Consider the following 25,723-nt stretch of genomic DNA (forward strand, 5'->3'; position numbering starts at 1 on the left):
CTGCACCCGTGTTTTACAGTGGTGGGAGAGGTGTGTGAAGGAAGGGTTAGGGGGTTTGAATGGGAAGAGGGTGGAGGGATGATAGGGAGTCGCGTGGAGAGTTGGGAGGGGTGGGGACGTTGGTGTCTACTCACTCGTGCTGTCCGGTGTAGGTCATTGACCTTATGGCACCGGAGGCCAGTCCTCCTGATCACATTCCCCAAGCTCACAGCTGCCGCCGCCTCATCCCAGGCAGCACTGGCTGCCTTGTGGCTAACTCTTCTGGACCCTGTAATCAAAATAAATTTTGGGAGGCACGATAGCACAGTGGTTAACACAGTTGCTTCACAGCTCCAGGGTCCCAGGTTGGATTCCCGGCTTGGGTCACTGTCTGTGCGGAGTTTGCATGTTCTCCCCGTGTCTGCGTGGGTTTCCTTCGGTTTCCTCCCATAGTCCAAAGATGTGCAGGTTAGGTGGATTGGCGGATTGGCCATGCTAAATTGCCCTTAGTGTCCAAAAAGGTTGGGTTGGGTGGGGTTACTGGGTAACGGGGATAGGGTGGAGGAGTGGGCTTAGGTAGGGTGCTCTTTCCAAGGGCCGGTGCAGATTCGATGGGCCAAATGGCCTCCTTCAGCACTGTAAATTCTATGATTCTATAATCATGGTCAATGTGCTTCGAAAGTAGGTTTAAAAGACAAGGGCCACGGTGCCCTCGAAAGCCTTAAACATGCCCTGGAAAATTAAATCATGGGGGTGACCAATCAGAGAAATGTTTCCCTCATAAATAGAACCACAGACTTGTTGCAGCCCAGAAGGAGGCTATTTGGCCCATCATTTCTGCAGCATCTCTCAGAATGAGCAATGAGTGCCATCCTTCCACCTTCTCCCTGTAACTTTTCACATTCTCACTTTTCAGATAGCGGTCTGATTGCCTTTTGAATGTTTTGATTGAATCTGCCTCCACCGCATTTCAGGCAGTGAACTTCAGACCTTAACCGCTCACTGCGTTAAATAGATTTTCCTCATGTCACTTTGCTTCGTTTGCTAATTTCTTTAAATCGGAGATTTCTTTCACAACTCAGGACAGTGGGCAGGATTCTACAACACCTCGCCAGGTCGGAGAATCTCCGGGGGGCAGCGCGAATCCCGCCCCGCCGCTCCGACGCCGGCTGCCGTAGTCTCCAGTGCTGGTTTTCGGGCGGGGGCGGGGTTTACGCCGTGCTGGTTGGGGGCCGTTGGCAGCGCCCCCCCCCCCCCGGCAATTCTCCATGCCCCGATGGGCTGAGCGGCCATCATTTCCTAGCCAGTCCCGCCGGCGTGAAATGGACATGATCCATCACGGCAGGACCTGGCTTGTAGGCCGGCTAGGTGGGGGGGGGGGGGCTGGCGAGGGAGATCCAGCCCGGGGGGTCCCCCACGGTGGCCTGGCCCGCGATCAGGGCCCACCGATCTGCGGGCGGGCCTGAGCCGTGGGGGCACTCTTTCCTTCCGCGCCGGCTTCTGTAGGGCTCCACCATGGCCGGCGTGGAGAAGAACCCCCCTGCGCATGCGCAGGAAACATGCTGGCTGGTCTGCGCATGCACGGAACCATGCCGGTGGTTCTGCACATGCGGCAACTCACACCGGCCTTCAGCGCAGCACCAACCCCTCCGGCGCCGGCCTAGCCCCCGGTAATGCGGAAGATTCCGCATCTTCCGGTCGGCCCGACACCGGAGTGGTTTGCGCCGCTCTTGGCACCGGCATCGGGCCATCTGGCCAGTTGCGGGAGAATCCTGCCCAGTTTCTCACAATCTACTCTGTTCAGAACCCTCATGATTTAGAGTAGCTCTATCAAATCTCCTCAGAGCCATCTTTTGCACAAGGAAAACGGTGCTAACTTCTGCCATCTATCTTCATAACTGACGTTCCTCATCCCTGGAACCATTTTTGTGGATCTTTTCTGCGCAAGTGACAGAATTTAGGCCAAGCTGCTCCCCCAATAACAGGCTGTTTCTCTCCAATTCTAGCTGCTGATTGGTTCACTATTGAGCTATCAGCAACAAACACGGGAGAGAAACAGGCTGAGATTGGAGCAGCAACGAGCACTGGGAAGGTGAATGGTGGCAGTGAGCGAGGCTGATGGGGGGGGGGTGGGGAGGTGGGGGGGGGGTGGGGCTTGGTGTGAGGCTGCTATTGTGAGGTGGGTGATAGCCTCCTGGAGTGGATGGGGGGAGGCTATCGAGCTGCTTGAAATTAAAATAGTGAGCTTGATAATAGCTCATTGAAGTAAGGCAGAGATGCTAGATATTAATTTTGATTTACAACACGACCTATACATCATGTAAAAAAAAATTGTCTGTGCACTGATAAATTATGATGGAACTGCTCTATTTCATAAGAAAGATTTGCATTTGTATTACTAGGCATGATTTATTGGAAATAAAACAGAACCCTGTGTCGAGCGCGTTTAGCCAGGTGCTCGCAGCGCCGGGAAAGACCACTCTATCCAATGGGACTCTGCATCATTTCAGGACCCCGATATCGAGGGCCCCAGCACAGCCTTTGAGCCACCCCCTCATGCCCCAATTCACCTATAAGGGGGTCCTGGAGCCCCCCACATCCCACCTCATAAGGGTAGGGCATCCCCGGATCAGATCCCCAGCATGGGCAAAATGCCACATGGGCACATTGGCACTGCCATCCTGGCACCCTGGCCGTGCCACCTGGGCACCCTGGCAGTACTGCCAAGGTGCCAGGCTGGCATTTTGCCCACACCTGGAATTGGGCCCAGGGGTGCCCACCCCGTGTGAGGTGGGTGTCTGGGGGGCCCAAGGACTTCCGTACATGTGATTTGGGGTATTGCGAGTCCAAGGGTTACGTTAGGTGGGGGGAGGGGGTCGAGTGATCGGAGCGCCATTTAAAATGGCATCTCCTGCACTGAGAAATTCCGGCGAACAGAGCTCCTCAGTGCAGGAAATGCAACTGCGATCAGTCTCGGGAGGGGGGACGGGGGCAATGATGCATTGCCTGCTGGGCCACCAACAAGAAACAGGGTGCTGTTAGATAACGGCGTCGTTCCCGCCGCTTGTAGCGCCAGGAACAGTCCCTCGATTCCCACCGAGAATGGACTCTTTTTTTTGGTTAGATTGCACCCATAGCATCTCTACGGAAAGCCTGCTGCCTGTAAGTGCTGTATTGAATGAATGACTCAACAAGGAAGATCATTATCAGCTGTTAACCAGAGACTCTGATCAACCACCTTTCTCTGAGGAAAATGTGTTGAAGAACCACCATTTGAAGCAATGACTCTTATCTCTTGACCTACCCCTTCCCCCCTCTGTGTTTGTCTGTTTTGTGTGTGTGGATTGAGGATGGGACAGTTAATGGGGGTTGTAGGTAAGCTTGCTGATATCCAATTGTGTTTACTGCATATTTCATCATCATTCTTGTTGTAAATAAACGATAATTGTATTTCTACTTACAAACCTGGTGACTAATTATTGGGCAGCCAAGGACCAAAGACTTCAGGAATTTTTATATGAATTATTGGTTCAGTTTCATATATTATTGTATATTATGTATTACATGGCCAGTGCCGTGTAACTGACACCAAACTAAGAAATAAAATGATGATGAACTAGATGTCTTAAATGTTGAGCGAGACACGCTGAACTTACATCCAGGTTTCCCAAGGGATTTTAGACATCTTTCTCAACACTCCCCTCACTTAATATTGAGGTTATGTCTGGAAAATTACTAGTATAGAGAGGAATCAAGAGACAGTGAAAGTTTGTTACTGGTGTATCTTTCTGATTGAGTGACCACTGTTTCCCTGGAGACAACCAATCAGAGCAACAGGTAACCATGGAAACTGCAGCTAAGCCATCAAAATACCTGGAATCAGTACGGTTAATGCATTGTTGCGGCTGCTTGTCAATTCATTATTTTAGTAAGTAACCATCCCTATAATGACTGATATGCTCAATCAAACACTTGAGTACATAAAACTGTCAAAAAATGAAGCTGCTTTCTTATCAGATGCGTGTTTGCACCGTGTAAATTGTTGACAATAATATGTGATGGAGTGAGATTTTTAGTCCGTAATGTGCTGTCCAAAACAACCTGACATAAATTCACTGGATCGCCTTGAAATTTTGAAAGCTAACGTACTTTAATAACGAGCTGCCAGACAGCATAATTATGCAGTATTTTAACTGCACATATCAGCATGAAGTCATTTATTGCACACTTAAAACACTCTCAAAGTCAATAACAGTATTAAACTTGTGCTGAATGCAACATTATCCACTTCTTTGTCAAATGTAAACAGATTGTATATGATGTACAGGTATTCCTTGGTAGATGATATCTTGAACTTGGATATGAAAGACTGGATAAACATAAATATATATATAATATATTTAAATATATATATAAATACATATATATAAAATTGATATAAAACTTGGTTTACTTTGTAACTGTCTTTTCAGAGTTCAACTACTTCAGCTTTTTTATGTTACAGTATCAGGTTTCCATTTTTATAATTTTTAACAAAATAGTCCCTAAAGTTAGCTCCAGTTATAACTCAAGCTGGGAGTTGTGCAGTCAATCCAACAAGTTACATGCTGCAGCATTCTAGGACATTTTGGTTCCCGGGCACTATCTGCTGAGGCTTCATCAGTTTCCCACGTGAACCTAGCAAGAGGCACAGCGGGGGGTCTGAAAGATAGGTCTCCAGCACTTTAGTGGTTGGAGAGGAGGATTGGTAGAGCCTCCCCATCCAGGGAGATGGGAACCCAGGGTTACGGGTTACGAAACTCTCTGGGACGCAGAAGCAATTCTGTTCATCCTAGGGACTTAAATAAAGAAAATCCACTTACCTTGTTGGGCCTCTTCTGGCCCTTGCTCCTCTCCCTGTTAAGTTGCTAAGAAGCCACAATGGCTTCTTCATTCAAATCTTCAGTCACAATTGCATTTTGGTGTCTCTCACGCCTACTCAAGGGAACAGGTTAAGATCAGGGGCGAAATTCTCCTACCCGCCCCGCCACATTTCTGCTCCGACCGGCCGGCGGGAGTCTCCGTAACACCGGCCGGTCAATGGGGTTTCCCATTGTGGGGCAGCCCCACGCTGTCGGGAAACCCCCGGGCGCCGGCAAAACGGAGACTCCTGCCGGCGGAGAATGACGCCCCAGAAGTGGTGTGAGGACAGTAGAATGGATGGGAGTAAACCTCACAAAGCCATTCGAACTGCATACTTGTCCTCTATCTGCTGCCTTTCCCTATATATATATTACATTTTTCAAAGTGGGATACAGAGCATGTAGGCTAGGCAAATATATCAGAGTCTTGTTTACTGGTTTAAATATTTTAGTAAACACCAACTTATTAAATTATATCATTCATGTAAGTTAAACGATGTGATGCCGAAAATATACAAAAAACAATCACTGGTTATCAATGTAATATATAGCACTATGCCAATATTGATTTTTTGCTATAATTAATTTGCTATCCAAGAACTGCATACATATATTTGCAATCATTCCGCTACTCTAATGTTTAATGCCATAATAAATTTCAGAAGATTTGTTGAAGTTTCTCCATGGCATACCTCTCATTTAAAACAGCTTCATCCATCACAGGGAGTCAGCATGTAAAGATCTGATCTTAGCGTCCACACAGAATAACTTGCCCTACAAACAATAAAAATACAGAAATTAATTGAGTGATTTTAAAGCCATCATTTTTGTTGTTACTCTTTCCATCTGTATTAAAATTAAATTTTAATTCAGTCAAATCATGCCTCATCATATGTTAGAGACACCTCAAAGTGCTTCACATGCAGTTTGAAGTGTAATGACCTGTTAAGTCGGTAGTTTACATTAATGTGTATTTTTCCCACTGACTTTTTATCTTTTAGAATCAATTACTGAAGTCATCTGGGATATAATGGAACCTATTTAAGATCATATAAATGTAAAACATTCCCATCAATGGACTGCTTAGCAGATCTAGGGTAGTGGAGGGTGGGGGACGTAGACTCCATGTTGAATGCTGAAGGTGTGGTTTTCATTGGCCACACAGCACACCTACCTGAAACAATTGGGAGGTGGCTGCTTAAATATGCAAATAGGGATATATGCCAGTTTTGATATAGTACTCAATATTAGGGGGGGGGGGGGTAATTTTCCAATCAACACCATGGGTAGACGTTTGGAAATTGGCTGTAATGAAAACCCTGAGTAAAAATTTGTATTGTGCTTCAGTTGAAGGATCATTGGAGCCAACTTCAATCAGTTTTTTCCAGACATATCCCTTGCACCTTGCAGTGAGTTCAACAGACTTATGTCCTGAAAGTTTGAGGTAGAATAGGAAATTAGACATGAAGCACAAGTTAAGAAGTCACTGGAAAATTCACGTTGTCTGCAGCGCCAGATCGCAGTGTGCAGAACAAGCAACAATCTCAGAATGACAAAGACAAACATAGGGCTGAATATTAAGGTGGGTTGATGAGGGAAGGGGGTGCAGACGGCAAGCCCCCCCCCTCTGGAAGCAATGTTGGTGTGGAGCCAAAATACTCCATGCCAACCCACCATGCAGCCACAGAGCACTGCAGGATGAATTAACTGGGGCCGGCTGGGACATGTACCCCTCATTGAGGAGGAAGACCTGCCCTCTGAAGCTGCCAGCCAATTGGATTGGCCAGCAACTCTATCAGTGCCAATAGTACCACCAAGGCATTGGTGGCCACTGCCAGGGCTGCAGCTCGATAGTAAACTGGCCTGCGGGGGAAGACTCCGGCTTCTTATACTCTGCCTTCAGGGCGGAGCTAGAGGTCAACGGCCAACCAGGACCCGGGATCTGTCAGCCAATGACATTAGGGCTTCCAGTCCCACATGACCCCCAATACATACTACCACAAGGAGGCCACTCCATGGTCGGCAAAGAACACCCCCAAAGAGCAAACCTACCCTTTCCTTCCTGCCCTTTAAGAATCTGAGTGAAAGAAAATTGGGCTTCCCACACTGAATGTTTTATGGTGTGGGCAGTATATTCTCAGCATTAATAACAAGCCTATTTGACCTTTGCTTTGTTATTATTAAATATAGCAGGCAGGCTATCAGAATTCGGTGCCCTCTCACACCCCCCACCCTCCCCTCCCCAAACTTATGGAGTGAGTTGGGGGAAGGGTGTAGGGTAGGCGTTCATCCTATTTTATATGCCACCCCATGGAAAACATACCTGCTGGGGATGTGTAAATCTCATCTCACAGAAAGTAAGCCTCTGGAAATTAAAATGAAAACGGCTTCATGATAATGTGACTGTGTGAACTGGGAGAATATTAACCGATTAGGGTGATTTTCATTTTGAGAATTTTTAAGGTGGGTGATGACTACCTGAGGGAATCAGCATGGGAACAACTCAATGTTGTGTCTGGGTACTAGTTAGAATGTGATAAGCAGAGTGCAAGTGTGAAACACACTCCCCAATAGGAAACTTAACAGTCTAGATGTAGGAATTTAGGCGCAAGGCCAATTGTGAAGGGTTTGTCTGCAGAGGTGTGGAAATAGTACTGGGACTGAAAAGCAGAATCATGTTGGTGTAGCTGGCAACTGCAGCAAGTACATTCAATTCAGAAGTATTTATGGCTGAAAACCTACAAGTAACTGTCAGAAAACTGTCTCCAAGGCCTCCATTCATCTTTCTCGGATGGTTGCTGAAGATATCTTCAATTCTCACCGGAAATAGCTACCTCCACATTTGCAGCGCCCATGGTTGCTGGTGGGAAGAGGAACGAATAATAGTTAGGGAGAGCTGAGAGATAAATGAAGTCATAACATTGTCATTTAATTCCAACTTGCATTTGTTTATGACATTATAGGAAGGAATACAGGAACAGGAGTAAGACATTCAGCTCCTCAAGCCTGCGATAGAATCACTATAGTGCAGAAAGAGGCCATTTGGCCCATCGTGTCAGCACCGGCTCCCCCAAACAAGCATTGTGTCTTAGTGCCATTCCCCTGCCTATTCCCCATAATACTGCACATTTCAAGTGCTCATTTAATGTCATAGAATGACAAAATTGTCCTGCAGCTCAATTAGATAATAGTTTTTTAAAAAAATTCAGAGTACCCAATTCTTTTTTTTCCAATTGAGGGGCAATTTAGCGTGGCCAATTCATCTACCTTGCACATCATTTTGGGTTGTGGGGTGAGACCCACGCAGAGACAGGGAGAATGTGCAAACTCCACATGGACAGTGACCCAGAGCCGGGATTGAACCCGGGTCCTCAGCGTCGTGAGGCAGCAGTGCCAGCCACTGTGCCATCGTGCCGCCTTTCAATTAGATAATAGTGATTCTGTATCTTAAGTTCTGTAAGATACTTACAGAATTGGTTCTGTAACCCCTAATATCCTTGCTTAACAAAATTGTATTAATTTCAGTTTTTCAATTCTGCACAGTGTCTACGGTGTTTTGGGGGAAGAGATTTCTAGGTTTCTACCACCTTCTAATAGAAAGTCTGGTCTAATGCAGCATTAAGTCGCCCTTCTACCAGTCTCAATTTTCAATGCTGGAAATGTGAATTCCAGCATCATTACCCAAAACAGAATTCTAACCGTGCTACCGCCTTGGTTTAAGTGCAAACAGGACAACAATGGCATAAGAATGCACCCCCTTTCTGTTTGATAGTTACAGTGGTGCATATGGAGCAGCCATGATGTAACAAATAAAAACAGACAATGCTGGAAATATTCAGCAGGTAAAACATTCAACATCAATGGAGAGAGAAGCACCGTGGACAGGGAATTTCCGGCCTATTTCGCTGGCAGGATCTTTCACTTTCGCCAACGGCGCCACCCCCGCCCCCACCAACCCTCCCACCCCTCCAGTGGCAAGTTCTTCGGCGGCGGGTGGGAAAGACATGCAAAATGCCGTAGATATCGGCAGGACCTGAAGATCCTGCCAGCGGCCAATGATGAGTTGCTCCCGCCACCCGAAAACAAGTCACAGTGGGGGGAGGAGGGGGGAAAATCCGGCCCTCCGTTTAATTCTGATGACAGGTCATTGACTGAAGCATGCTTCTCTCCCCAGAGATACGATCAAAATTGTGAGTATATCCACCATTTTCTGCTTGTATTTAAGATTTCCAGTATCCACAGTACAATGTTTATGATACAGCATGATATTCTAATCGTAGAGATGACAAGAATTATTCCAATGCATTTTCCTCATATTCCCTTAAAATCACACATGATATATAAAAATGACTTTACCTAGGAATTTGCAAATGTTATGTCACCCATTAACCTTACTGATACAAAGTATTGCTGTCCTTTTCTTGTTGAGCAGTTAAGGTCTTTTATGGATCATTGCTACAACCCACAATGAAACTATTGCCGCTATTAACGAAAGCTTGAAAAATGCAACATTCTTCTGACTGGTCTCATCAACCTTTTGGGCCAAGAAGAATGCTTCAGTGTTTTGCTTCTATTTATCACCAAAAGCTGTTAAGTAACTATTAGTAAAATACTATCCCCTCAGTTAATGAACAAATGCAACAATCGAGCAGGTTGTTGCACTTAATTTATTACCTTAACAGAGTGCAAATTGAAGACAATAATATGGTTAATTCATTGTTTAAATTTCCATTATAAAGCGAGCGCGATCACATTGGAGGAGGATTTAAACTATTATATGCGGAATGAAATTATAAAACTCTTCTTTGCAAATGTGTTTAAGATTTTTGTGAGACATAACTCACATCTTTTTAATAAGTCTACCGAAAAACATACCATGTGTAAGGTACAAATTTGACTATTGGAGAAAGAAATCTATGAACAGAGGGAGCTACCCAGCCAGCCGTATCCAGTACTCTTCAACCTTCCAGCCATCTGCTGTAAAAACTACCAGGCAATAATAGTATAAGTGCATCAGAATTTTAACTAGGTTTGAGAACCATGGGCGAGATTCTCCGACCCCCGCCGGATCTCTCTTACAAGGGTTTCTGGTAAGGATGCCTCTTATGGGGGGGGGTTTCTGGTGATGATCTCTGTATTGGGGGGAGGGTTTCTGGTAGGTAGCTGTCTTCTGGGGGGTCTCTGTTGGGAGTCTCTATAATGGGGTCTCTGGTGGGGGTGGGTGAGGGGTGTCAGTTCATCCACATACTATCGGAGGGGGGTGACCCAGAAAATCCCAGATGGTGGGGGGGGGGCGGGGGGGAGTGGAATTGCATTGCAGGGGGGAGTGGCCCAGCTGCCGGACCTCACTAGCGGACTGCCCACTCAAAATGGTGGCCCGATAGTGGCATTCATGAGGGAATCCTTTGCAAACCCCGCCATACATAAATTTGCATGGTAAGGTATAGTGAATCACCTTTGATTTGTCTGAGTGCAAATCAGAGCTGATTCATATTTGGCGGGAGAATGTAGGGCGGGATTCTCCGTTAACCGACACCGAAATCGGGAAATACGATTGCTCGGAGAATCGGTTCTGATGCCAGAATCACGGCAGATGCTGATTTGATGCCAAATCCAGCACTTCGACAGCGACGTCAATGTGTTCTGGAACGCATATACAGTAGACACCGTTTGCAGATCATTAGCGGGCCCAACCCTGTATTCTCCGGGGCCTCCACGATTTGCCACATCCGATGGGCCGAGTTCCCGACAGTGAAGTTCACTTGTGCTTTGAAAAATCGTGAAACCTGCTTGGCGGCTGCTGAGGAATAGAGAAGGCGTACGGAAGGTGTCCAACATCGCCATAGTTTGCTGACAGTTGTGCCACTGGCCAAGGGGCTTCTGCCAGGGCCGTGGGGAGTAGTGGGGGGGTAACCAGGAGGTGGGCTGTGGGGTTGGGGTGGACAGGCAGGGAACACCATTGCCGCTGCCGACAAGGCAGCCATGCAGCTGTGCACACTGCTAACAGCCCACTTTGAAATTAGTGCCACGGGTTGTATAAGTGTCCCACCAGCACACCCCTGGGTGCCCTCTGGTCCCAGCTGACCATCAGCCGTATGGGCATGCTCCAGCGGAACCAGTGGCATCTTGTTGGCTGGGTTGAGTGTGTGTGGGGATTGTCATGTGTATGTGCAGCTGCAGCCTGTCAGCCTCCCGAATGCAAATCACGGACCCGGTGACTCCTGCACCCTTTTGCATTGGAATCGATTGTGTTCCCTGCAGCACCGGCGATAGCCCATCAACAGCAGCAGAATTGGTCCAGGTGCGGTGCCATTTTTTCTGTCGGAAAAGTCCACGGATTCTGCGGTGGCATCAACACTTCTGACGGAATTCTTCGATTGCTGATGCTAGAATCGCATTCGGCGATTAGCTGGAGAATCAGCTTTTATGCTGAAATTGGGGACGGCGCTGTTTTTCAGACGCTCCGACCCCTGAAATATGGCGCAATCGCTGAATGCGTCGCACGCTGTTGGGACGGATCAGGACGTCAGCTGAGGCCCTCCCCTAATGCTCCACCCCCGATGGGCCGATTTCACGACGGCGTTGGTCGCTTGTCCTCTCAGTTTTCAGGGTCCTCACGTGGAGGCTACGGTCTGTGTCCTGCGCCACCACAGTCGGGGGCGCGGGGGAGCCGTTCCACTGACTGGGGGTGTTCGGCAGGGGCTGGGATTCTCCGCTACCTGACGCCAATATTGTAATCGGCGATCGGGAGGAGAATCCCTGTTTCCAACGGAATCGGGGGCGGCGCCTGTTTTCAGATGCGCCGCCCCTTCCAAAACGGCGTCATTGAGGAGTACGCCACTCGCCATTGGGATGGCCTCAGGACATTACCTGAAGACCCTCCACCAATTCTCCGCCCCCGATGGGCCGAGTTCCCGATGGCGCGGGATACCTGTGCTCTCAGTTTTCGTGAACCCGGCGTGGCAGCTGCGGACTATGTCCAGTGCCACCAGTCGGTGGGAAGCCATGCTGCTGGCCGGGGGACCTTCAGCGAGGGCCGGTGGGCTGGTGTGGTGTGCCCCGGGGTGGCGAGGGGGTGTCGATCTGCAGGTCATGTCCACGCGCGGTCGACGCCAAATTGTACGGCAAGACCGCTGCAGGCCGTTGCCGAGCGCATGCACGGCCATGGACCCAGCAATTCTCCAGGCGTTTATATCGGGAAGGCCGAGCACTTTACATGGTGTGGCTGCTAGCCCCTCACTGGTCGGAGGACCGGTGGGACCTTGCTGATATTTTTCTTCGTAAAACCAGACACTTCCTCTGGACATAGCCTCAAAAGCAGAGAATCCAGCCCATAGTCTCCCAAATGGAGAATTCCGCACATGGTCTTCGGACATTAGATTAAACCAGAAATACTTCCCTTTAACTGAATCGATTTAGATAAGGTTTGAAGATTAAATGGGGAGAACGTGGGGCACGGTAATCCATGGTGTCAAGCAGAAATATTAATGCACAAATTCATTCATCCAACACATATCTATAACATGGACAATTTTACTGTGGAAAGTAACTAGCTGTTATCGGTTAATTTGCATCAGTATTCACCAAAGAGAAGGAATTGATGGATGTTGAGTCTGGAGAAGGGTGCGTAGATAGCCTGGGTCACATTGAGATCCAAAAAGACGAGGTGTTGGGCGTCTTGAAAAATATTAAGGTAGATAAGTCCCCTGGGCCTGATGGGATCTACCGCAGAATACTGAAGGAGGCAAGAGAGGAAATTGCTGAGGCCTTGACAGAGATCTTTGGATCCTCACTGTCTTCAGGTGATGTCCCAGAGGACTGGAGAATAGCCAATGTTGTTCCTCTGTTTAAGAAGGGTAGCAAGGATAATCCAGGGAACTACAGGCCGGTGAGCCTTACATCAGTGAAATTACTGGAGAGAATTCTTCGAGACAGGATCTACTCACATTTGGAAGCAAATGGACGTATTAATGAGAGGCAGTATGGTTTTGTGAAGGGGAGGTCGTGTCTCACGAACTTGATAGAGTTTTTCGAAGAGGTCACAAAGGTGATTGATGCAGGTAGGGCAGTGGATGTTGTCTATATGGACTTCAGTAAGGCCTTTGACAAGGTCCCTCATGGTAGACTAGTACAAAAGATGAAGTCACACAGGATCAGGGATGAGCTGGCAAGGTGGATACAGAACTGGTTAGGTCATAGAAGGCAGAGAGTACCAATGGAAGGATGCTTTTCTAATTGGAGGGCTGTGACTAGTGGTGTTCCACAGGGATCAATGCTTGGACCTTTGCTATTTGTAGTATATATAAATGATTTGGTGGAAAATGTAACTGGTCTGATTAGTAAGTTTGCAGACACCACAAAGGTTGGTGGAATTGCGAATAGCGATGAGGATACAGCAGGATTTAGATTGTTTGGAGACTTGGGCGGAGAGATGGCAGATGGAGTTTAATCTGGACAAATGTGAGGTCACACTTGGAGTATAGTATTCAATTCTGGTCGCCACACTTCCAGAAGGATGTGGAGGCTTTAGAGAGGATGCAGAAGAGATTTACCAGAATGTTGCCTGGTATGGAGGGCATTAGCTATGAAGAGCGGTTGAATAAACTCAGTTTGTTCTCACTGGAACGACGGAGGTTGAGGGGTGACCTGATAGAGGTCTACAAAATTATGAGGGGCATAGACAGAGTGGATAGTCAGAGGCTTTTCCCCAGGGTAGAGGGGTCAATTACTAGGGGGCATAGGTTTAAGGTGCGAGGGGCAAGGTTTAGAGTTGATGTACGAGGCAAGTTTTTTACACAGAGGGTAGTGGGTGCCTGGAACTCGCTGCCGGAGGAGGTGGTGGAAGCAGGGACGATAGTGACATTTAAGGGGCATCTTGACAAATACATGAATAGGATGGGAATAGAGGGATACGGACCCAGGAAGTGTAGAAGATTGTAGTTTAGTCGGGCAGCATGGTCGGCACGGGCTTGGAGGGCCGAAGGGCCTGTTCCTGTGCTGTACTTTTCTTTGTTCTTTGTTCTAATTCTGGGTGATTCAGGATATTAGCCGTAGAAGCTGCAATAGTATGTCAAACTGTGATTTTTGGTTAGCAAAATATAGAAGAATTAATTGCCCTCCAACAGCGAGTTATCAGTCTTTCTCACATATTTAGTGTCCGGAAATTCAAAGCTTTTTCATTTCTGGGGGTGGTCACACAAGTAAATTCCCTGCTTCTGAAGGATGACGCCCAATATTCCCCTTATATTAGAGCCCAGGCCTCATTATAATGGAGCTAGCATGTCAGCAGGGCCTGCCTCTAAAGAGTTGTGCAATTTTGGGCCATTGTTGGCATTGTCTTAAGGCCCACCAGAAATTATATTTGAATGACAGCCCTGCAAATATTTCAGAACCTTTTGCTAAATTTGTTTACATTAATCAGAGGTTGTGTAGCACAATTTGTCAAGTCCACAGAGGCCTGTCAAGTCCACAGAGGACTAATCATGGATGAGTCAGCTGACCATGGTTCAGCAGGCCATTCAAGGGGAGGGAGTAAATAGGCAAGTTGTAGTTGTAGGGAATTCTATTATCAGGGGGATAGACAGTATCCTTTGTGAGCCGGATAAAGAGTCCCGCATGGTATGTTGCCTGCCCGGCGCTAGGGAGCGGGACATCTCTGACCGGCTTGAAAGGATACTGGAGAGGGAGGGGGAGGATCCAGTTGTTGTGGTCCATGTCGGTACCAACAACATAGGCAAGTCTAGGAAAGACGAACTGTTTAGAGATTATAAAGAGCTAGGATTCAAATTTAAAAACAGGTCCTCAAGGGTCGTAATCTCCAGATTACTGCCCGAGCCACGTGTAAATTGGCATAGGGAGGCAAGAATAAGGGAAGTTAACACGTGGCTGAAAGAGTGGTGTGGGAAAGAGGGGTTCCTTTTCATGGGACACTGGCATCAGTTTTGGGACAGGGGGGACCTAAACCGTTGGGATGGTCTCCACCTGAACCGAGCTGGGACCAGTGTTCTCGCGAAAAGAGTAAATAGGGTGGTCAATAGGACTTTAAACTAGAGATTGGGGGGGAAGGGAAAGTCAGAGAACCAAGAGGTGAAGTAATCAGTGGGAAGCGTAGCTGCTTAGGAATACAAAAAAGCACGAAAAGACAGAACTCAGGAGAGGTTACGATAGTCCCCATCTCACAAAATATGACACAGTGTATGGAAAGGCTCAGTAAACCAAGGTCCACCACACTAAGAAAACAAAAAGGGACGGTCAATAGAGAATTAAAGGTGCTATATTTAAATGCGCGCAGTGTACGGAACAAGGTAGATGAGCTTGTGGCCCAGATTGTGACTGGCAGGTATGATGTGGTAGGCATCACAGAGACATGGTTGCAGGGGGTTCAGGACTGGCATTTAAACATCCAGGGATTCACAACCTACCGAAAAGACTGAGAGGTGGGCAGAGGGGGCGGGGTTGCCTTGTTAATTAGGAATGAAATTAAATCAATAGCACTAAACGACATAGGATCAGATGATGTGGAGTCTGTGTGGGTAGAGTTGAGGAACCACAAAGGCAAAAAAAACATAATGGGAGTTATGTACAGGCCTCCTAACAGTGGTCAGGACCAGGGGCACAAAATGCACCACGAAATAAATAGAAAGGGCATGTCAGAAAGGCAAGGTCACAGTGATCATGGGGGACTTCAATAGGCAGGTGGACTGGGTAAATAATGTTGTCATTGGACCCAAAGAAAAGAAATACATTGAATGTTTACAGGAGGGCTTTTTGGAACAGTTTGTGATGGAGCCCATGAGGGAACAGGCCATTCTGGACTTAGTGTTATGTAATGAGCCAGACTTGATAAAAGATCTTAAAGTAAGGGAACACTTAGGAGGCAGTGATCATAATATGGTAGAATTCAGTCTGCAATTTGAAAGAAAGAAGGTAGAATCAGATGTAAAGGTGTTACAGTTAAATAAAGGTAACTACAGGGGCATGAGGGAGGAACTGACGAAAATCGACTGGGAGCAGAGCCTAGTGGGAAAGACAATAGAACAGCAATGGCAGGAGTTTCTGGGAGTAATTGAGGACACCGTACAGAGGTTCATCCCAAAGAAAAGGAAGGTTATCAGAGGGGGGATTAGGCAGCCATGGCTGACAAAGGAAGTTAGGGAATGCATCAAAGCAAAATAGAAAGCCTATAATGTGGCAAAGAGTAGTGGGAAGTCAGAAGATTGGGAAGGCTACAAAAACAAACAGAGAATAACAAAGAGAGAAATAAGGAAGGAGAGGATCAAATATGAAGGTAGGCTAGCCAGTACATAAGAACTAGGAACAGGAGTAGGCCATCTGGCCCCTCGAGCCTGCTCCGCCATTTAATGAGATCATGGCTGATCTTTGTGGACTCAGCTCCACTCTCCGGCCCTTACACCATATCCCAAACATTAGGAATGATAGTAAAAGTTTATTTAAATACATTAAAAACAAACAGGAGGCAAAAGTAGACATTGGGCCACTCCAAAATGACGCTGGTAATCTAGTGATGGGAGACAAGGAAATAGCTGAGGAACTAAATAAGTACTTTGCGTCAGTCTTCACAGTAGAAGCCATGAGTAATATCTCAACAATTCAGGAGAGTCAGGGGGCAGAGTTGAATATGGTAGCCACCACAAAGGAGAAAGTGCAAGAGAAACTAAGAGGTCTAAAAATTGATAAATCTCCGGGCCCAGATGGGCTACATCCTAGAGTTCTAAAGGAGGTAGCTGAAGAAATAGTGGAGGCGTTAGTTATGATCTTTCAAAAGTCACTGGAGTCAGGGAAAGTCCCAGAGGATTGGAAAATCGCTGTTATAACCCCCCTGTTCAAGAAGGGAACAAGAAAAAAGAAGGAAAATTATAGGCCAATTAGCCTAACCTCGGTTGTTGGCAAGATTCTAGAATCCATTGTTAACAATGAGATTTCTAAATTCTTGGAAGTGCAGGGTCGGATTAGGACAAGTCAGCATGGATTTACTAAGGGGAGGTCATGCATGACAAACCTGTTAGAGTGCTTTGAAGAGATAACAAATAGGTTAGACCAAGGAGAGCCAATGGATGTTATCTATCTTGACCTCTAAAAGGCCTTTGATAAGGTGCCTCACGGGAGACTGCTGAGTAAAATAAGGGCCCATGGTATTCGAGGCAAGGTACTAACATGGATTGACGATTGGCTGTCAGGCAGAAGGCAGAGAGTTGGGTGCCGGTGACGAGTGGTCTCCCGTAGGGTTCAGTGTTGTGGCCACAGCTGTTCTCTTTCTATATTAACGATCTAGATGACGGGACTGGGGGCATTCTGGCTAAGTTTGCCGATGATACAAAGATAGGTGGAGGGGCAGGTAGTATTGAGGAGGTGGAGAGGCTGCAGAAAATTTAGACAGTTTAGGAGAGTGGTCCAAGAAATGGCTCATGAAATTCAACGTGGGTTGAAGTGCGAGGTCTTGCACTTTGGAAAAAAGAATAGAGGCATGGACTATTTTCTCAACGGTGACAAAATTCATAATGCTGAAGTGCAAATGGACTTGGGAGTCCTTGCGCAGGATTCTCTAAAGGTAAACTTGCAGGTTGAGTCCGTAATTAAGTAAGCAAATGCAATGTTGTCATTTATCTCAAGAGGCTTGGAATATAAAAGCAGAGATGTACTTCTGAAGCTTTATAAAACACTAGTTAGGCCCCATTTAGAATACTGTGAGCAATTTTGGACCCCACACCTCAGGAAGGACATACTAGCACTGGAGCGGATCCAGCGGAGATTCACACGGATGATCCCAGGAATGGTAGGCCTAACATACGATGAACAAAGAACAACAAACAAAGAACAAAGAAATGTACAGCACAGGAACAGGCCCTTCGGCCCTCCAAGCCCGTGCCGACCATGCTGCCCGAGTAAACTACAATCTTCTACACTTCCTGGGTCCGTATCCTTCTATTCCCATCCTATTCATATATTTGTCAAGGTGCCCCTTAAATGTCCCTATCGTCCCTGCTTCCACTACCTCCTCCGGTAGCGAGTTCCAGGCACCCACTACTCTCTGCGTAAAAAACTTGCCTCATACATCTACTCTAAACCTTGCCCCTCTCACCTTAAACCTATGCCCCCTAGTAATTGACCCCTCTACCCTGGGGAAAAGCCTCTGACTATCCACTCTGTCTATGCCCCTCATAATTTTGTATACCTCTATCAGGTCTCCCCTCAACCTCCTTCGTTCCAGTGAGAACAAACCAAGTTTATTCAACCGCTCCTCATAGCTAATGCCCTCCATACCAGGCAACATTCTAGTAAATCTCTTCTGCACCCTCTCTAAAGCCTCCACATCCTTCTGGTAGTGTGGCGACCAGAATTGAACACTATACTCCAAGTGTGGCCTAACTAAGGTTCTATACAGCTGCAACATGACTTGCCAATTCTTATACTCAATGCCCCGGCCAATGAAGGCAAGCATGCCGTATGCCTTCTTGACTACCTTCTCCACCTGTGTTGCCCCTTTCAATGACCTGTGGACCTGTACTCTTAGATCTCTTTGACTTTCAATACTCTTGAGGGTTCTACCATTCACTGTATATTCCCTACCTGCATTAGACCTTCCAAAATGCATTACCTCACATTTGTCCGGATTAAACTCCATCTGCCATCTCTCCGCCCAAGTCTCCAGACAATCTAAATCCTGCTGTATCCTCCGACAGTCCTCATCGCTATCCGCAATTCCACCAACCTTTGTGTCGTCTGCAAACTTACTAATCAGACCAGTTACATTTTCCTCCAAATCATTTATATATACTACAAAGAGCAAAGGTCCCAGCACTGATCCCTGTGGAACACCACTGGTCACAGCCCTCCAATTAGAAAAGCATCCCTCCATTGCTACTCTCTGCCTTCTATGGCCTAGCCAGTTCTGTATCCACCTTGCCAGCTCACCCCTGATCCCGTGTGACTTCATCTTTTGTACTAGTCTACCATGAGGGACCTTGTCATAGGCCTTACTGAAGTCCATATAGACAACATCTACTGCCCTACCTGCATCAATCATCTTAGTGACCTCCTCGAAAAACTCTATCAGGTTAGTGAGACACGGCCTCCCCTTCACAAAACCGTGCTGCCTCTCACTAATACGTCCATTTGCTTCCAAATGGGAGTAGATCCTGTCTCGAAGAATTCTCTCCAGTAATTTCCCTACCACTGAAGTAAGGCTCACCGGCCTGTAGTTCCCGGGATTATCCTTGCTACCCTTCTTAAACAGAGGAACAACATTGGCTATTCTCCAGTCCTCAGGGACATCCCCTGAAGACAGCGAGGATCCAAAGATTTCTGTCAAGGCCTCAGTAATTTCCTCTCCTGGCTCCTTCAGTATTCTGGGGTAGATCCCATCAGGCCCTGGGGACTTATCTACCTTGATATTTTTTAAGACACCCAACACCTCGTCTTTTTGGATCACAATGTGACCCAGGCTATCTACACCCCCTTCTCCAGACTCAACATCTACCAATTCCTTCTCTTTGGTGAATACTGATGCAAAGTATTCATTTAGTACCTCGCCCATTTCCTCTGGCTCCACACATAGATTCCCTTGCCTATACTTCAGTGGGCCAACCCTTTCCCTGGCTACCCTCTTGCTTTTTATGTACGTGTAAAAAGCCTTGGGATTTTCCTTAACCCTATTTGCCAATGACTTTTCGTGACCCCTTCTAGCCCTCCTGACTCCTTGCTTAAGTTCCTTCCTACTTTCCTTATATTCCACGCAGGCTTCGTCTGTTCCCAGCCTTTTAGCCCTGACAAATGCCTCCTTTTTCTTTTTGACGGGGCCTACAATATCACTCGTCATCCAAGGTTCCCGAAAATTGCCGTATTTATCTTTCTTCCTCACAGGAACATGCCGGTCCTGTATTCCTTTCAACTGCCACTTGAAAGCCTCCCACATGTCAGATGTTGATTTGCCCTCAAACATCCGCCCCCAATCTATGTTCTTCAGTTCCCACCTAATATTGTTTATAATTTGCCTTCCCCCAATTTAGCACATTCATCCTCGGACCACTCTTATCCTTGTCCACCAGTACTTTAAAACTTACTGAATTGTGGTCACTGTTACCAAAATGCTCCCCTACTGAAACATCTACCACCTAGCCGGGCTCATTCCCCAATACCAGGTCCAGTACCGCCCCTTCCCTAGTTGGACTGTCTACATATTGTTTTAAGAAGCCCTCCTGGATGCTCCTTACAAACTCCGCCCCGTCTAAGCCCCTGGCACTAAGTGAGTCCCAATCAATATTGGGGAAGTTGAAGTCTCCCATCACCACAACCCTGTTGTTTTTACTCTTTTCCAAAATCTGTCTACCTATCTGCTCCTCTATCTCCCGCTGGCTGTTGGGAGGCCTGTAGTATACCCCCAACATTGTGACTGCACCCTTCTTATTCCTGATCTCTACCCATATAGCCTTACTGCCCTCTGAGGTGTCCTCTCGCAGTACAGCTGTGATATTCTCACGAACAAGTAGCGCAACTCCACCTCCCCTTTTACATCCCCCTCTATCCCGCCTGAAACATCTAAATCCTGGAACGTTTAGCTGCCAATCCTGCCCTTCCCTCAACCAGGTCTCTGTAATGGCAACAACATCATAGTTCCAAGTACTAATCCAAGCTCTAAGTTCATCTGCCTTACCCGTAATGCTCCTTGCATTAAAACATATGCACTTTAGGCCACCAGACCCGCTGTGTTCAGCAACTTCTCCCTGTCTGCTCTGCCTCAGAGCCACACTGTCCCTATTCCCTAGTTCTCCCTCAATGCTCTCACCTTCTGACCTATTGCTCCTGTGCCCACCCCCCTGCCATACTAGTTTAAACCCTCCCGTGTGACACTAGCAAACCTCGCGGCCAGGATATTTATGCCTCTCCGGTTTAGATGCAACCCGTCCTTCTTATACAGGTCACACCTGCCCCGGAAGAGCTCCCAGTGGTCCAGATAATGGAAACCCTCCCTCCTACACCAGCTGTTTAGCCACTTGTTTAGCTGCTCTATCTTCCTATTTCTAGCCTCACTGGCACGTGGCACAGGGAGTAATCCCGAGATTACAACCCTCGAGGTCCTGTCTTTTAACTTTCTGCCTAGCTCCCTGAACTCCTGCTGCAGGACCTCATGCCCCTTCCTGCCTATGTCGTTAGTACCAATATGTACAACGACCTCTGCCTGTTTGCCCTCCCCCTTCAGGATGCCCTCTACCCGTTCGGAGACATCCTGGACCCTGGCACCAGGGAGGCAACATACCATCCTGGAGTCTCTTTCACGTCCACAGAAGCGCCTATCTGTGCCCCTGGAACGTCTGAGGATCCTGAGATTATATTCATTGGAGTTTAGGAGGTTGAGGGGAGATCTAATAGAAACTTACAAGATAATGAATGGCTTAGATAGGGTGGACGTAGGGAAGTTGTTTCCATTAGCAGGGGTGACTAGGACCCTGGGGCACAGCCTTAGAATAAAAGGGAGTCACTTTAGAACAGAGATGAGGAGAAATTTCTTCAGCCAGAGTGTGGTGGGTCTGTGGAATTCATTGCCACAGAGGGCGGTGGAGGACGGGACGTTGAGTGTCTTTAAGACAGAAGTTGATAAATCCTTGATTTCTCGAGGAATTAAGGGCTACGGAGAGAGAGCGGGTAAATGGAGTTAAAATCAGCCATGATTGAATGGTGGAGTGGACTCGATGGGCCGAATGGCCTTACTTCCGCTCCTATGTCTTATGGTCTTAAGAAATAGGCAGTTTGTATTTCAAGAAAAAATAACTTTAATGTGGAACCAAAAAGATTTGGAGAGACCCGCAGCTTTCACGTTAATACTATAAATATTGCAGGCTGCAACAACTATGCATTCACCCTCACCTCCCATTTGCCATCTCCTCCCTTTTCTGAGCTTACCTTCAAGCTGGCTCTGTGTCAGTGCAGCTGAAATGTGAAGGAGCCATTGAGCTGTATGGGAATGCTGACAGCTCTCCCCATCGATTCCAATGAGACCACAGGAAGGTGCTTGTGGCTTTCATTCTAGCACATGAAATCAGTGTGACGACTGTTTCATTTCTGGCTGCAATTGAATTTAGGCCCCTCTGTTCTTATTTACTCTGTAGCATCACTTCATAATTTTAATACCTCAATCAAATTCCCACTGTTGTAACCAAAATAGCCCCAATTCCCCATGGCTTTTTGTATATTCTCATTTCCTCATATCAGGTAACAACCTGTGCTGAACCTTCTGCGTTGCCTCATGATCCTTCCTACAGTATTGATACCAAAACTACACACTACGCCAATTTTGTTTCTAAGCTTTTTATGCAAATACACTTTTATATCTTGGTGTGCAGATTAGTCCTGGATTGAGGTGCAAAATGGGTGCAGCAGCCACCCATTGTACACCCTTTCAAATGTAATCCCATTGATTGCAATGGAGTTGAACATCAGGCACTGCTTGTAATGAGTGGTCGATCTAATAACACCTATATAATGCAAAATGAATTTCTGGCTTCTTACCTTTTACATTCTATACTTACCATCAACCCAATATTCCATTAATGTGCTCCAAGGCTGTATCTACTTGAAGTGCAACCTAACCTGGAGCTCAGTTGGCGAGGTGGCTTGTACAGTCCAGTCCAGAGTCCAGAGTGCAGTGCAGAATGATGCTCATGGTGGGTGTTTAAATCCCCATACAGGCTGTGGTATTTGTTAGATAACTGCTTTGCCCAAGGTTGATGCTAAGTGCTCACCTCAGGCTATGTAACTACTTGTTTCTAAAGAAGGAGATGTCTTTGGGTCTTTGTGGCTTATTGCCTTGCTTAACCTGTATACCAGCACTGAGGCACAGTGGTTAACACTGATGCCTCACAGCACCAGGGACCCGGGTTCGATTCCAGCCTTGATGGCTGTGTGGAGGTTGCACATTCTCCCCTGCCTGTGTGGGTCTCCATCCGAGTGCTCCGGTTTTCTCCCACAGTCCAAAGAACAAGTTAGGTGAATTGGCCATGTTAAATTGCCCCTTAGAGTCTAAGGATGTGCAGGTTAGGTGGAGTTACAGGGATGGGGTGGAGGGTGTGAACCTGGATAGGGTGCTCTTTTGGAGTGTAAGTAGAGATTTGATGGGCCGAATGGCCTCATTCTGCATTGGAGAGATCCTATGGATGAGCCAAACCTCCCCTGAATAAACAAAACTATCTACTCTCTTTGTTCTTCTCCTAAAAGTACCACTTGATCTTCTGCAATGTACCTTACTGAAGATTTTTGCTAAATCGAAATACACCACCTTCACTGCATAATGCCCATACCTATTGTCTGTCATTACCTTAATAAACTTATCAAGATTGTTAAGCATCTTTTCTAAAAACTGTCATGTTTGTTTCTAATTATTTTTTCTTTCCCATGATATTGTCAACTACCTTTGGTACATCAATAGAACTTAACTTCACAGTAAGCTTTCACAAGTACTGGAATAAAGAAGTGATTTTTCAATATAATTGGAAGAGTAAAACTTTTACACATCTCTTAAGTGCTACTTTCATCTTCCAAATGCAGTTCTGGAAGAAAATGTAGCTTCCTTAATGTAGCTGTTAGAATGATTGACTCTCATTGCACTGTGCCCGAAGAACAGAGAGAAGATTAGTCACCATTCTGGCAATTGATGTGACATATCTGGACAGCAATATAAATGTTACTGTTTGGTAGAATTCAACATTTCAAGCTATGATTTACCCTCAACTTGCATGAGTCAATATTTTATCAATATTGTAGGATTTGTTGCAAATCTCACTTTATAAAGTTTGAATGTTTTCTGAATATTTGCATTATGTCAATATATTTGCAAGTTTTCATCTCTCAGTCTGTTGAAGAAATTCTTCTGCCTACACGTCAGATAAAATGGAACAAGGTATTCTATATATATATATATAGGGTGAGGTGTGCTCCTAGCGATTCAATGGGTAAATACACCACCTGGTGTGGCAAAAGAAAATGCCAAACAAAAGAGTCCCAGTGGTACTGAGTGAATGGATCTTAACTGTGATGTCAGCAAGCATACTGCAACTGGCCCAAGGATCTCCAGGATAAATAAAGGGAAATAAAAAAAACAATCCTGAGCCCTAATCATTGAGGACACTGTGGAACCTCTGGCTATGTTAGGTAGCATCGCCAAAAACAAAATTGTTCGTTCAGTCCAGTCTCAGATTTGACAACTAGTCTCTTGGCCTTTGAAGCTTTTTACACACCGGGATCTCAGTTTCAAACACTGGGAATGATATTTCTGAACAGTTGTAGGATTTTAATGTCAACTTTGCTTTCTTTAACATTACTTTGTAAACTACAGCTATTTTATCCTGTTATCCCTAGTTTTCCAAACTGTTCTGATTCAGAGGCCCCCTTTTATAAATAGATTTGTCCTACTTCACCTTCAAACTTAAAAAATAGGAACAGGAGTAGGTTGAGCCTGCCCCTTGAGTCTGCTCCATCATTCAGTTTGATCTTGGCTGAACTTGTATGCGAACACCACTATCAATTTCTACTCTTGATGTCCTAGTGCCCAGACATCGATTGATCTCAGTCTTGAAGATACTCAAAGGCAGTAGCCACAGCTCTCTGGGTAAGTGGATGCCAAAAATTTACAACCTTCTTGTAGAATCCAATGAAGAGACACACAGGTATGCACGGTAGGATGTAAAATGAACACAGGTCTATCTGATATACGCAGCGAACTCTCCTTGCCCCGAAAGGTCACTCTCACCGCTCTGCAACCAGATTGGGGTTTAAATACAATGAGGTACCAATTTGTTAAGGGGAAGCCCCGCCTCATTTTATCAGGGGTGTTCATACTCCATGTTGGTCACGGGGAACCGGATGGTGCATAACCCGTGACCTCCGAGGGGGTCGTAACACTTCTCATTAAATGTCTCCCCATTTCACTCCAACATGATCAACTCCTTAATCTGACACAATGCTCCCAAGTTCTATATTCACCACCAGGGAAACAGCCTCTCAGCAGCTATCCTGTCAAATCCACTAAGCATTTCATGCATCACAATGGTAGGATCTCGTGGGAACCCATGGTGCAAATGGCAATTCCAAAATGTGAAGTGCTCAGTAGTAGAGTATAGTAAAGGCCATCCTACCCGATAGTGTGGCAAGGAACGGAGTTGCATTGGGAAGCCCTCGCATTGCACTGTTTTCTGCTTTTCTAGGTTAGTTCTCATGACCTCTTTTGGTGTCTCCTGCAGATGCAGGCATCTGCTCAAGAACACCCTCTTCTTCTCCCACTGTAGCCCTAAAAGAACCTCACAAAACTGAGGAATTATCACTGCACCTGACAGATGCACTGTTCAACAGCGCAGGCACTCTCACCTCAGTGGGTCAAGCCACATGTTTAGATACTGAGTACTGGGTGAGGAGAAGGGCACGAGTAGCAGAGACAGCCATGGCCATGGGTAGTTCCACATGAGAGGATGGAGGACAGACACAGCCATGCTCAGTTGGGCATAGATGCAAGGCCTCCAATGGCACAAGAAAGGAGACTGTACCTTGACCCATAACAACAGATGTGCTCCCACATGACAGAGTATCCAAACATAAGAGTGTACCAGCAAGTCAGATCAAAGTAGGGAAAATGATAACTAATGGCTCTTAACCTGATTGCACACAGCGTTCATAAGAAGATAAATTAATTGACAGCACAAATAGAAGTAAATGAGTATATGACATGGTTGCAAAGTGACCACAAATATTAAAGGCATTCAACATTTTAGAGAACAGGAAGAAAGGAATAGGAGGAGGTTAATAAAATATGATTCAGTACAGTCGTGAAAGATTATCCT

General features: G+C 46.3%; 1 protein-coding gene across 2 annotated transcripts in view; it reads right to left on the bottom strand.

Annotated features, from left to right (window-relative positions):
- htr4 (5-hydroxytryptamine receptor 4) overlaps positions 1 to 25,723 on the bottom strand; it is a 359,571-nt gene that overhangs the window by 276,012 nt on the left and 57,836 nt on the right. For both annotated transcript variants that reach the window (XM_072512139.1, XM_072512138.1), the window contains exons 2-3: positions 7,623 to 7,740; positions 5,573 to 5,654 (exon numbers count right to left, since the gene is read on the bottom strand). In XM_072512139.1, the coding sequence (XP_072368240.1) occupies positions 5,573 to 5,598 (26 nt within the window). In that variant the 5' untranslated portion in view covers positions 5,599 to 5,654; positions 7,623 to 7,740. The remainder of the gene's footprint in view (positions 1 to 5,572; positions 5,655 to 7,622; positions 7,741 to 25,723) is intronic.

This window comes from Scyliorhinus torazame, chromosome 7 (genome assembly GCF_047496885.1).
Source record: "Scyliorhinus torazame isolate Kashiwa2021f chromosome 7, sScyTor2.1, whole genome shotgun sequence".
Taxonomy (NCBI): Eukaryota; Metazoa; Chordata; class Chondrichthyes; order Carcharhiniformes; family Scyliorhinidae; genus Scyliorhinus; species Scyliorhinus torazame.